We start from the raw sequence: 13,424 nt of genomic DNA on the forward strand, positions 1-13,424 counted from the left end.
TATATGGCAAGGTAGTTTCTTGAAGTGTTCTGGTTGGTTCTTTCTTGGGTGGGATTTTGTGATACAGACAGAGTCAAGGGAGAGGATAATCAGCTGTGTATTTTTTGTTTTGTGCCATATAATAAACTATTAACTAGCCTAGCTTGCTCGAGCTCTGCTGGGAAATATTGACCCTCTGCCATTATTGTAAGGACCTTGTTGCAGTTGTTCTGTATTGCCACAACCTTAGGCCAATATTCCCCAGTATGGCGCTTATGCTCAGTTAGTAAAAGGTTTATATTGAAAAAAATATGTATTTTTTTATGGTGTTATCAATGTGACTTTGTATATTTTGTGTTAGTTTCTGATTTTTCTTCTGCAGTCAATGGAGAACTTCCTCAATCAGTGCTCAAGAATCTGCGATGGGTCATGCAAAAGGTCTCTGAAAGAACTCATGATTGATACAGCTTGTTCCTTGTTTAATAGTTAACAGCCCAAAAGTTAAAAATATGGAAAATTTGTTATTAGAGATTTCTGTTGATCTAGTGGTAGAGAAACTTATATCTATTTTTTTTTTGTTTTTTTTTGCATTAATGTGAGCTCTGTACACTTTTTACTCCTTCATAAAAATCATTTTCCTCTCCACTAGTGAGCTTACAGATCAGAAGGAGTGCAGTAAATAAGTAGTTGAAACATTTCTACTCCAGGGCTGTCCTGGCATTTAAGCTTACGTATTTTTAACCATCTTGTTTTCTTGCTGCTTATGAACAGGATAAACTGGGTCAGGATGTTTTTCTTATTGGACCTCCAGGGCCATTAAGGAGACTGCTTGCCATGCAATACCTGGTTTGTTTTCCAACTATGTACTTTTATTTGTCAATGAATAACACAGTCTGGATACTGTACACATTTGTACCTTGATTGGACGATTAATAAAAATTTAATTCATTCTTAGTTTCAGTGTTCCACTTTGGGAATGAATGGTTGCAACTTGATAAAATACTTTTAATAAAGTTTAAAAATACTCATTTTCCAATTCATGAAGGAAAGTTCATTTCAGAGTGTGTAAACACACAACTGAATTTTAAACAAACTCTCAATATGTTAAATATGTAAATAACGATAATATTAAAAATGATTTTAATTCCTTATTAAATTATTTATTTTTAATTATAGGAGTTGACCAAGCGTGAAGTTGAATACATTGCATTGTCTCGTGACACCACTGAGTCAGATCTAAAACAGCGAAGAGAAATCTCCTCAGGGACTGCCTATTATGTCGACCAGTGTGCTGTACGTGCTGCAACCAGGGGAAGAGTACTGATACTTGAGGGAATCGAGAAAGCTGAACGTAATGTACTACCGGTGTTAAACAACCTTCTTGAAAATAGGTGATTGCATCTTTGTGTTTGTTGTTATTTGAGCTCAAAAATGTTTGCTTTCAAATATCTTTTCTGGACTACAATATTTAATGATAATTGATTTCCTTTACCAGTTGATGTTGATGTTGATTGCAGCCAGATCCATATTGCTTTAACCCAAACATTTCTCAGGCTGATCTATCATTTTGTCAGTTGGAGCATACAAGATTAAAAGTGTCCTGTCGATAATCAAAATTGATAATTTTATTGGTAATAGTCCAAACTAGGGCTGCAATTCTTAAGTCCATTGTGTAAACCATTAGGCACAATTTGTCTCACCCAGTGACACCATTAGAGTCATGGAAAAATTTTTAATGAACTATCATTCCATATTACTGTAGATTTAACTGCTGGCACTCATGGGCAATCTGTGGCTAACAGTAACTTCAATTTCAACTTTAAATATACTAAATTTGTAAATACTTGTTTATGAATTGTTATTAATAATTTATAATTTTTAATCACAGGGAGATGCAGCTAGAAGATGGACGATTTCTGATGGCTGCCAAGAGATATGATGCTCTTTTAAAAGTATTTGCAGTTTGATTGATCATAATTATACGTTAAACCAAATAAGATATATAACAGTAGTTGCACTGATAACCTTTGCCTATGAACGTGATTCTAACCTTCTCAAGCTACATTTATGGTCTTACTCTTCTGGCAGAATTGTAAGGATAACCAAGGATTTGTGTATAGCAACATGGCCAGTGAAAGTAGTTGTACATTTAGTTTGATGTGATTATGTCAATATTTTGTGGCAGATGAAGTCAAACATTTCTTTTGTTTGCTTAACAATGTGCTGGTGTTGTGAAGAAGCAAGTTGTTAACGCATTGACTTCACTACTTTTCTAGGAGCATTCTGAACAAGAATTGGATGCATGGAAGCTTGTGCGAGTCAGTGAGGACTTTAGAGTCATTGCACTGGGGTTGCCTGTGCCTCGTTACCATGGGAACCCTCTGGATCCCCCACTGAGATCAAGATTCCAAGCAAGAGACATTCATCTGTTACCATTCAAGGTTCGTGTTTAAATTGCAACTGACAAATGTTTGGATTAGCAATTCTGAATTCTCTCTGGATGGTATTGTATTCTCTCTCAGTTGTCCTAACCTCTAGCCATAAGTATACAAGCTGGGGCAAAACGCTTATACCCTCCTAAGTCTAAAGGTGCCCGTATGCTTGTGCCTGTTGCAATTTGTTTGGTAAATGATTTTGTTAAGTTAACTCAGCAAACTGTAGCAAACTATAGGAAATAAAAGGGCAAATTGCCACTGTATGGCAAATTGTAGATCACTTAGGACCCACAAAAATAGCTTTTATGCTTCCTTGTTGTTTCAACCCATTGGATACTGTAATGGATGAAAGACAAAGTTGAATCTCTTGTTCTTATTAAGGATCAGCTTGCTGTTCTTCAATCTGCCTGCCCCAGTTTACCCCAAGAAAGGTTTGTACTGAATTCATAATAAAATATAAATACATGCAAATTAGTAAAAAAAAAAAAGATTACTTACATGTAATAATAAAATATCAATTTAATTTGTTTTTGCTGTGTTGTAACAGTCTGCAAATTAAATGCAAAAAATAGGACAAAATATCAGGTTTTTAGGAGTGTGCTTATCAAAAGGATGGGGCACAAAATAAAATGATAACAACTAATGGCTACACACAGACAGATGGACGGATGGACGGACGGATGGATGGACAAATGGAGGGACGGATGGACAGACAGACAGACAGACCTCCATTGCATCCTGGCTAATGGATCAAATTGTTTTACGCACAGTAGTTATCATAAATATGACAGCGATTATAATGATTTTATTCAATGTATTTCGTTATTTTTTCCTCCAGGCTATCACAATTGGCCTCATTTGCACACACATTACAATCAACAGAGCTGGCTTCTGTTGGACTTCCAGACTTTCCAATTCACAATCTTGTAAATATTGTACGAATTATGGTAAGTAATGTCAGTTCACTTTTGTGGCACCTCATCAGTTTGAATTTGAAGGTCTGGCATATGCATATCTTCTTTTCAAGCACTTGCGTATAAACTGTGTATGCTGGTTATTGTAATAGCCCTAATATTATTGCGGTCAGTCCCAAAAAACTTTTTCACACATATTTTAGGAAATCAGCGCATAGGAATTACTTGGTGGTTATGCATATGCACAAAGTCGAGGCTAGTTTCTAAACTGGAGCTACCGTACCTAGATAATTGAAAACTCTTTCGTAGTAATTTCATTATGTGTTAAATGAAAGTTTTTTCCTAACGAGCTTAAGGTGAAAGTTTTTCAAGGTAAGGACTCACTTTCAAAATCTGGCTTCATCTCTTCTAGGACATAAATCCAAAACACTCATTAGAAGAACTCATTCACAGGCTGTATCCCTATGATGTCATATTTGGTGACGAAGGACAAAAGGTTGTCAGGGATGCACTCAAGGTAACCAAAAAAACTGTAGCAAGTCCTTAATTGGAGTAATTTTACTTCAATATTAACATTTTATAAATTAAATGAGGTTTTTAACTGTGATTATTTGTCAGATGACATTATGTCCCAGGAGCCATCCTTTCCTTAATTTAAGTGTAGTGAAGCTCCATATATCTTCACTGTCAACTAATTTTTTTCTATTTGTCTAACCTAGAAAAAAGTAGAGGCCTCTCTTTTGATAATTAATTTAACCCCTCACTGGAACTCTAAAATATAGATCTCTGGAGAGGTCATTGTGGAATGGTTTGTCATATCTTTTATGTTAATCTCATTACTTAAAGTAAAGGTTAAGTCTGCAGGTCAGAGCTTATCCCAGTTTCTGTAGCATGAAATGACTAGGAGTATTTCTACTCCACCCTGGATGGGATTTTAGCCATTGCAGGGTTACCCCCAGCATTAAATTCGTAATACACCTGGGTGGAGAGAGTGAAGTGTCTTGCCCAAGAACACAATACAATGATCCCCACCAGGGCTTGAGCCCAGACCACTTGATTTGGATTCAAGGGCACTAACCATTAGGCCACTGTGCCACCCCTAATCTCATTTCTGTAGCTTACAGTGAATATCATTCATTTACTGCTTGTTTCTTCATTCATTTGTGAACTGTTCTGACTAAAATTTACATATTAACTTTCTTTCACTTTTTTCCTTGCAGACATTCAATCTTGATGACAGAAAAACCAAGAAATCCTTGTCTACGTCGGTTGGTAGAATAAATAAAATAAGCACTGAATCTTCTGTGTCCAAAGCATCTGTTGAGCTTGTCACAGGAAAATGGAACACGGTGTTTGAAACTCATGCTGGCAATGACATGACTCGCATAAAGGAGAACAAACCAGATGAATTACAGGTACAACTTCTGGAACTCTCTTAGTTTTTTAATATATTTTAATATCATGACTTATAACATGTGCTTTGTTTTTCTGGCAGTTTGTCATGACAGAATCACATTCAAAGTTATTAGCAGACATGCTGGAGTCTCACGCCGTTCATGATTTCTGTGTTGTTGGACCAAAGGTCAGCATTTGCTCCTATTTGCAATGTCTCGCTATTGTTATTACTGTGTCAAACTTCAACAAACAATTTTGTGGTGGACTTCTTAGTAGATAAAATACAAACATTTGGTGAGAACAGATACAATGTCTTTCAACATAGCAGATAACATTATAAATATGTTATTATTGATTATCAATAAGAAGCTGGAGAAGCCAAATGGAAGTAGAGTGATTTCACTGTTATATTTTGGAAACGTTTTGAAAAGAACTGTGAATAGGTGTAAATTTTGACTTTCCTCAAGGTCCTTCGTGGGTTTTGAACATCGCAGTCGTTTTAATTTCTCATTACAAGCTCAGCTTGTACAGCACTACTTGTGGGTAAGCCTAATGTAAAATAATATACCGGTACTTGCAATTATGGGGTATTTTGAAATAAAAATTCAATTATATGAAATATCTGTTATCTTACATCGTGTTGAAAATGATTGTCCTTTATACGATACTTCTTTTGTAGGGTTGTGGAAAAAGTGTGCTTGTCCAACAGTTTGCCAATTTTCTGGGCTACAATATTGAACCTGTTGTGCTTTACCAGGTAAAAACAATGACCAGTTAATGTGTCGTGTAACTTTTTATTATAGTTCAGTTGGCAATTAACACATTTGAGAAAGGACTAATTTTTATTGTAATTCCCAAGCTGAAAACACTTATTAAATTCACTACTTCATGTTTTGTAAGTGGTTTTCTGTAGCCTAGTCTTAAGCTTCATTCCCCAAATTACCCTATCCCTGAAAACATACCATGCAGTAAGCACGAGATTCCATATTTCATAAAGTTCTTTTTGAATTTAAAGTCACCTATATGTAACCAGTACTGTTAAGATTGATTGATTTATTTTCATCCAATGATCCAGGACATGACTGCTAGAGATTTACTCCAACAACGTATCACTTTAGCCAATGGCGACACAAGCTGGCGGTACTCACCTCTGGTAATGGCTGCCCTGGAGGGAAGCATTGCAGAGTTGGATGGAATTCACAGAGTGAATCCTGGGACACTTGCTGTACTGCAAAGGTATCTGGGAAGAGGCATACCATATAAAGGGTCTAGAAGTGCAATAGGGTATCTCGTACAGAGTTTAAGCCATAAATAATAATTCATTAGTTCTTTATGCTCTTGGGATGCACAGACATTCCAGAGTCGAATCCAGGAGTTTTCAAGGGGGGTGGCTGGTACCTTGGGGTTGCAGAATCAATGGGGCATGCCCACAAAATGTTACAATTTGGAAATCCAACCTAATTGAAAACTGTTACACCTGAAATACTGAGTTATGCCACAAATTAGAAGTTGCAGAGTGTTTGCCTTTATTTCATAATATTCACAATCTTTAAATGCATTTTTTCTGCTTCTACAAAAGGGGGGTGGCTAGCCACCCAATCCACCGTCTCCCCCTAAATCCACTCATGCATTCAGTTCAGGTATCTTTGCATCACACAGTTCATTGCCTTTGTCTTAACTTCAGTATACATAAAAACTTGTCAAAAATAGCATATGTGTGCCCAAGATATGCCAATCTTGTTTTCATAACTCCATTTTCTACTGGTCAGTGACTGGCAGTAGCAAGGGCTCTATTAACAAGAATGATTTGAAAATTGAAAGTGGATCATCATATTTCGATCTGTACGTCGCTAATGTGTTGACATTATAGGGAAAAACTAGGCAATGATCACCTTTGTAATCGGCTCAGCTTTGATAAGGTGATGTGTATAGATAAAGAGCGTTTTCCTTACTTTTTTTCCCGCTAAGGCTTATCAGTGAAAGGGAACTATCTCTGTATGATGGAACAAGGCTGTTACACCATGACCGATATCAAGTGATAAAAGAAGACAACAACTGGTCTGATGAAGAAATGGCCTCCAGGTAAGGCAAAATCTTAAACTAGTCACTCGCTCTGTCTGAATTATAAATGGGCATCAGCAAATTATTTAGGCAACTGGACAGAAACCTTGACAGGTGGAACCCTGTGATGGAATAACACCCCACCAAGGGGTAGCAATACTCCTATATATTCCCTTCTACAGAAACTGCAGTAAATAGCAACACTACATTGATACCCTGCCAGGCTAAGAACAGACTAACCTTGCTTCGTTTTTCCTTGTCAGGGGAGTCTTGTGCATTCACCCATCATTCCGCATCACTGGATTGGCTGAGCCTCCTGTGATTGGCAGCTCTCAACCCCAGTGGCTGAACTCTGAACTTTTGTCCATGTTTCTGTTCCATCATGTAAGCCCACTCTCCAAACAGGAAGAAGCACAGGTGATATACGACATGGTAAGATGATAGACGGTTCTGTCATTGGCATCCAAAGTTACAACTGTTAAAAAGCAACAAAAAGGTGGCAATGAACCGAGAAAGAAAGAGTATCTGTTGTACTATGTCTTCTTAAGAAGAAGAAAAATCAAACCTTTATAAGTAAGCTTAGAACTGAGAACAATTTCACATTGTAGGTTGTGTGAAATATTATATTATGTGCTGTAATTGGTGTTTCATTTAGCTCGGCAATGACCAAACAGGCCAAACACGACGACTTGCGTCTCAAGGCTTGCTTTCCCTCGTCTGTCTACTTTGAGGGGGTAGTGCATGACAAACTCGAACTATGGCTTTTGAAGCCTGTGGCTTAGCCAACCCTGATATTAAGTTTCTTAATTTGGCTAGGTACCAGGAGCCCCACGTGATGTTATGGACAAGCTGCTTGATCTCACGGGCAAGCTGCGATCGTCAAAAGATCCAACGGTGAGTTTGAGTTTCCTGGACTCTTTCGGTGCGGTGCACTATGATGATACGGAAACCCTGAGACGTTTATATATGATACCATAGGTAAGCTTGAGGGGGAAGCCGAGTTGAGAGTAAGACTGAAGAGTTAATCTTTCCTGAATACGGTAAATGACCGCGTTGGAAGTTGAATCCGCAATGTAAAGGGGAGTTCTTTCGCTGTTATGAGTCCAGACAGGACTACCTAATATACGTTTCCGGCTCAGCCCTTCTTCAGTGTGAAACCGATAGCTGTTCGATTGGCGCGACTCTCTGTCATAGAGCTCTTCTATAACTCCAAAATCTCTTTCATCATTCATCCCTTTGAGATAAACATTGACCTATACTGTGTAACTTCTGATTGTTCTGTGATGTTTTCGTTGATGATACGCAGGTTTCGTCCATTGCATCGTCATTGTCCACTAGACAGCTTCTCCGCATTGCTCGTCGCCTTGCAAATTATCCAGCTGAAGATCTCGAGCATTCAATCCACAAGGCTTGTTTAGCAAGGTACGGCTCTAAATCTGTAAGGATTGGTAGAGGTGCTTGTTTATGCCGATAGTTGTAACGAGTTTCGTGTTGCATCTGATTGGTTGGGTAGTTTACGTGCGGTTTTTTTAAACCAGTCTAAGAGCTCAATCAAAGAGAACCAAGAGCCAGCTCAAGAAAACAGACAGGAAAGGCGCGGGAAAACTCGCAACAGCCAAGTGACCATATTGGGTTTTTTGTGCTTTTCATTTCCTTTTTGTAGTGCTGACGAAGAATACTATGAAAATTTAACTTTCTCTACTTTTCAGATTTTTACCAAGGCTGGCTGCTTCATCGCTGGAAAAAGTCCTGAATGATTCTGGAATACACGTCCAGAAAGATCCTTCTGAACAAGAGCCAACAGATGCCACTGACTTTGTCTGTGAGTACATTTAGTCTTGACCTCCTACCGTTTTCGAGAAGACTTTTGAGAAGATTATAAGAAATCTCGAAGGCAGTTTATAGTATGGCAACGAGCCGGCAACCAGTAGTACGGGTTTTCAGCGACTGTCAAACGCCATTGTAGATTGTTTTTGTTTTCTTTTTTTTTTTTTCCATTTTTCCATTATAGATTGTTGCAGCATGTTTCAGACTGTTTCAGAGCCAATCAAAACTCATAGTATAATGAACCAATCAGAGCAGACATTAAAACGCGGCTTGCGCTGAACGGATGCCAAGCGCGGGAAAAGTCGGGTATAAAGTTATAAACCCAAACCATAATCTGGGTCGATTTGAAGCTGCTAGTTTTGATCTGTGTCCTCTTCGGCTAAACTATCAGTCTTCCAATCCACGGCATTTTTTTCACTAGTTACAGGGATTAGAAACCCCGAAACTTAAACAAACACAAATACGATCGAAAACCCATCGAAAATTGCTGTAACAGAGAACTGAAAACTAACCGAACCGCAAGTTTCCCTTCGTAATCTACCGAAAAACTTGTCAAAGACAAGTTGTTTTACAAAGTAGCTAGCAAAGTCGCTCTATCAAACTCAGCACAAGTACGGGAGAGTGCAAATGTATTTGAGTCGGTTGCTCGTTAGCACCGGGTATGGGGTATCGTGACTGAAGTAATTTTAGAATTGCTGGATTTTGATCGTTTTGTAGGTGAAGTAAAAGATGGCGAGCTTCATATTGGTCAGACAGCAGTACCGGTCTATAACCCAGAGAACAAAACCAAAGTTCCTGACGTGTTATTTTACGAAAATCATCAGGTAAGGACTGGACGGATTCTTTCATTTGGAATCTGGTTACGGACAAAATTTAGTGGAGTATCGCCGGCCACAGCTGCAGAATCGAAGTCGACGTTTCCATTGTAATAATAAAAATGACTATTTCCTCGATTGTGATTGGTTTAAAAAACTCCTATTTCCAACTAATTCACTTGCCAAGTTGTTATCGGAGGAAGGAACAAAATAACTCTGTGAATGTGTCACTGACTGTAGCATTGGCCCTTTGTTTCGGGACTTTGTGTGTGTCCTTTTTTCTGTTTTTTTTTTTTTTTTTTTGTCAATCTGCAAAGTTTGTTATGTTATTTCGGTCTTGAAGTTGAAAGTGGTATAGTTAGGCGGAAAATTAGACACCCTTACAAAAGCAAAAATGTTTTAACTTGAATGAGAACTTGTGTATTTTGAGTGACCTAAAATTAATAATGACAGAGGTGTCAGTTTTCGTACTAGTTTGATTTATTTTTTTACACTGAGGAATGACTGAAATTAATCCACCTGATTCTCTCCATTAAAATGGCACAGTTTAAAATTTTCTGTCTCGTTGTTGCAGCATCTGAACGTTATGGAGGACATGTTAAAAGACTTCATGCTTGGGGAGCATTTACTACTCGTTGGAAATCAGGTATAAAATTCAAACGGAAAAACTTACTCGTACGATAAACAAAAATACCTAAATGACCTGCTAACTCGCACTTAAAATCTCTTCGGTTCTACAAGATAGTAAAGGAGCTTCTCTAAGGTTTAGTTTGCTACGGCAAGTATATTGTACATTATTAAATTCTCAGCCTCGGATAATGCAATTCTAGCTTTCTGATTGGTTCACTGGATCTCGGTTACCAGCCATTATACCTGCGTTTGACCTTATATGGAAATGAAAGCGGCAAATGTCGCTCGGCATGAGCTTTTTCGTGTGAAGAGAAGTTTCGTCGACAAAAAAAAATGGATGAAAAAAAGCACATTTGGTGAGCTATCTACACAGGAAATACAGGGAATTATGGACAATGCCGTCCCAGTAACAACAAAAAAGCCACAAAGCTCGAGATAAGAATATTTAACGGCACGTATACGTTAAGTTTCCCTTAAAGTTGCAAAATTAAAATATGACCGGCGAGATTTTACGCATTCATGAAGATTATGTAACAAAAACAAATTTTACCTGAACAGAATGGCTTGCTAGTCCTGGTAGCACCAAATTTTCGAAACCGATATAAGAAATGTCAAAAGAAGAACTGAATGTTCAGTTGAAGTGTTTTTACTCGTCTGCGAGGAAGAAAGATGACACGTAAATTGCAAAAGTTCATTGATTAAATCTATTATAGCCGCCAGTTGATCATTTCCTTCGCACGCCGCCGCACAACAAACCGTTTTCCATTATCTCTGACCAGGCAAATAAGTTATTAGAGCATATGCATTTGTAAAAGGCCGCAGGTAAACAGGCATAATTGCCGGCGTAGTCCATAAGAAACCAGTTTCCACTGAGCAGATGAGGAAACTGTTCGAGTAAGCAAGCTTGGATCAGCCGAGAGCAAGAATCCCGCACAGCTACAGAGGATGACCTAGTTTCATCTCAGTCTCTTTTTTGGCCGACGACGACGAGAGAATCAACGACAGCTAGCGCAAACAATTCTGTTCTTGCGAAAAACACCTCAAGGAGTTGAGTGTTTTGAGCTGAACCGAAGTAAGCCCGGTTCTTTACCAGCCACGAAAAACCACCAGGTGGCCTCGGAGATTCTGAAGATGAATCTGACGCTAAAATAGTTTCTGTCCTTGACTCTAAAACTGACCAACAATGAGCTCCACACATACAGCTCGAAATGCCAAGGCTTTCAAAGCAAGGGAATCCTGAGAGAGATCTTGTCGAGAATAATTTTGGCACAACGTCTGTGTCACATGGCGATCAAAGTTTTCCACAGCACGGCGTCGACAAAACCTGGATCGGACCGGACCGGACCGGATCACGGATCGGATCACGGATCGGATCACGGATCGGATCACGGATCGGATCGCGGATCGGATCACGGATCGGATCACAGAAAAAAAAAAAAACGTTTTAAAGAAAAAAAAAATCGAATCGTTTATAAGATAATAATAGATAAAAAATAAAAGTGGAAAACTAAAATATGTTGAATAAAAATAAGAATCCCGAATTTGACGCAATGACATGTTAATTAAAGAGAATGACAAGAGGTCATTTAAAAAGCCACATAAGCGCCTGATTTACGACGAATTTAGATTGTAACGAACAGGCAGATGTAGTGATATTTGATCGTTAGCTGGCTTGAAACTTACGTGAACCTCCCATTCTCGTTTTTGAAATTGTTGTTAGTATCAGTAGCTAATTCTCGGCTACTTTTTCGTGTCAAATGTGAACGTTACAGTTAGCGTTACAGTTAATGAGAAAGCTTACGTACGAAAGCTTTAGGACATGACTTGCTTTAAAGGAGCTACGTCACGATTTGCGCATCTTGAAAAAACTAGCCTAGTTTTTCAAGTTCGTCATTTGTAGTCCTCGTTAATCTTTGCCATCCTTAACGATCCTCATTCCGTTTTGATTTGTTCTTGCCTCTTAAGTGCTTTCTATCCTAGAACACGATCATTTTAAGGTTTTATTCCATATAAAGGCAACTCTTTACGACCCTAAAAATGACTTCAAAAATCGTGACGTAACTCCTAAAATGTTGTCTATTCTCGGGTTGCGTTATCGTTCACACTATCGATGTTATTCCTATATTTTTTTGTAAAACAGCTATATTTCCTTGAAATACAAATGGTCTGTTTCCTTTTATTCCAGTACGAAATATCGTATTCCAAACTCACATCTTGTAAAAGTATAGACTTGTCTCAGAAACGGAAATTGTTTGAAATCATCAGGTGTTTAATATTATTAGTGTTTTTAGTTTTTGTGTTTCGATTCATACGTTCGTCCTATTATTACCATGCTGACGCGTTTTATGACAGTTTACCTTTGATGCAAGCGAATATACGAAATATCATTTATCTGAACTGCGGAGAAAGATATGAAGACATGATTGATCATCGCAATCAAAACCCAACAGCCTGAAAAAAATTCATCTGTGACCAGCTCCCAGTTGGCTTGATATTATAAAAGAATAAAGGAATCTCACACCTGAATTAAATAAAACGTTCTGCTCACAGTAGTCACTCTAGTGTAATTTGCTCAACAAACTTTTGAATTTTGAATCTTGAATTTTGAGTTTTTTTTCCTTGATCCGATCCGTGATCCGATCCGTGATCCGATCCGTGATCCGATCCGTGATCCGATCCGTGATCCGGTCCGTGATCCGGTCCGTGATCCGATCCGTGATCCGGTCCGATCCGATCCAGGTTTTGTCGACGCCGTCCACAGCATTATTACAATGGCAATGTGCAAGTGCACAATTATTTGGCTCTTCTCCATGACTCGAACTTGAACGCTTTTCAAACTTTCTGACCAAGGTTATATCTCCTTCATTTGATAGACGTTTCTTGAATTCTACTTGATTGCAATTTCATTCAGCAAATTCGCTTGCTTCGCTCTCAAATTTTTCATTCAACTAATTTTACAAACGGCGCGCATGTCACGTGATTTCCCACTTGTTGTTGTTTTTGTCACATCGACTTCCGGTCGTTTTGTAAAATTAAAATCCAATAAAGTTAAGCTATATTTCCAAGAATACAAACGCACCGAATTTAATAAAACAATTATTCCATTCGCGCTTGTTGGATATGAAATTGGTTATAGCCAACTCGGCCCTACGGGCCTCGTTGGCTATTTACCATCTCATATCCAACGCGCGCTCATGGAATAATTGTTAATTATACAATATGAGGTGGCAGGGACTGTGTCTTTCTAGTGTGAAATCTGTCTCTTCCTTGATCACTCCTGAGCTGAAGACTTGGATGACAAACTCAAACTTGTGTGCAGTAAGCGGAAGCGAATAGGGCCTTCTCAGCAATTAGTGTTTGTTTAAGTC

At 38.3% G+C, this 13,424-nt stretch overlaps 1 protein-coding gene across 1 annotated transcript in view; it reads left to right on the forward strand.

Annotated features, from left to right (window-relative positions):
• LOC110041632 (von Willebrand factor A domain-containing protein 8-like) overlaps positions 1-13,424 on the forward strand; it is a 28,791-nt gene that overhangs the window by 1,143 nt on the left and 14,224 nt on the right. The window contains exons 3-21 of the mRNA XM_089293600.1: positions 362-417; positions 751-825; positions 1,156-1,370; positions 1,868-1,931; positions 2,256-2,420; positions 2,796-2,845; positions 3,253-3,361; positions 3,741-3,845; positions 4,549-4,743; positions 4,824-4,910; positions 5,403-5,480; positions 5,799-5,959; positions 6,692-6,805; positions 7,048-7,216; positions 7,601-7,678; positions 8,091-8,206; positions 8,494-8,606; positions 9,329-9,435; positions 10,001-10,072. Of these exons, the coding sequence (XP_089149726.1) occupies positions 362-417; positions 751-825; positions 1,156-1,370; positions 1,868-1,931; positions 2,256-2,420; positions 2,796-2,845; positions 3,253-3,361; positions 3,741-3,845; positions 4,549-4,743; positions 4,824-4,910; positions 5,403-5,480; positions 5,799-5,959; positions 6,692-6,805; positions 7,048-7,216; positions 7,601-7,678; positions 8,091-8,206; positions 8,494-8,606; positions 9,329-9,435; positions 10,001-10,072 (2,129 nt within the window). The remainder of the gene's footprint in view (positions 1-361; positions 418-750; positions 826-1,155; positions 1,371-1,867; positions 1,932-2,255; positions 2,421-2,795; positions 2,846-3,252; positions 3,362-3,740; positions 3,846-4,548; positions 4,744-4,823; positions 4,911-5,402; positions 5,481-5,798; positions 5,960-6,691; positions 6,806-7,047; positions 7,217-7,600; positions 7,679-8,090; positions 8,207-8,493; positions 8,607-9,328; positions 9,436-10,000; positions 10,073-13,424) is intronic.

Source organism: Orbicella faveolata, unplaced genomic scaffold (assembly GCF_042242905.1).
Source record: "Orbicella faveolata isolate gen_17 unplaced genomic scaffold, um_ofav_v1 contig_25, whole genome shotgun sequence".
Classification (NCBI taxonomy): Eukaryota; Metazoa; Cnidaria; class Anthozoa; order Scleractinia; family Merulinidae; genus Orbicella; species Orbicella faveolata.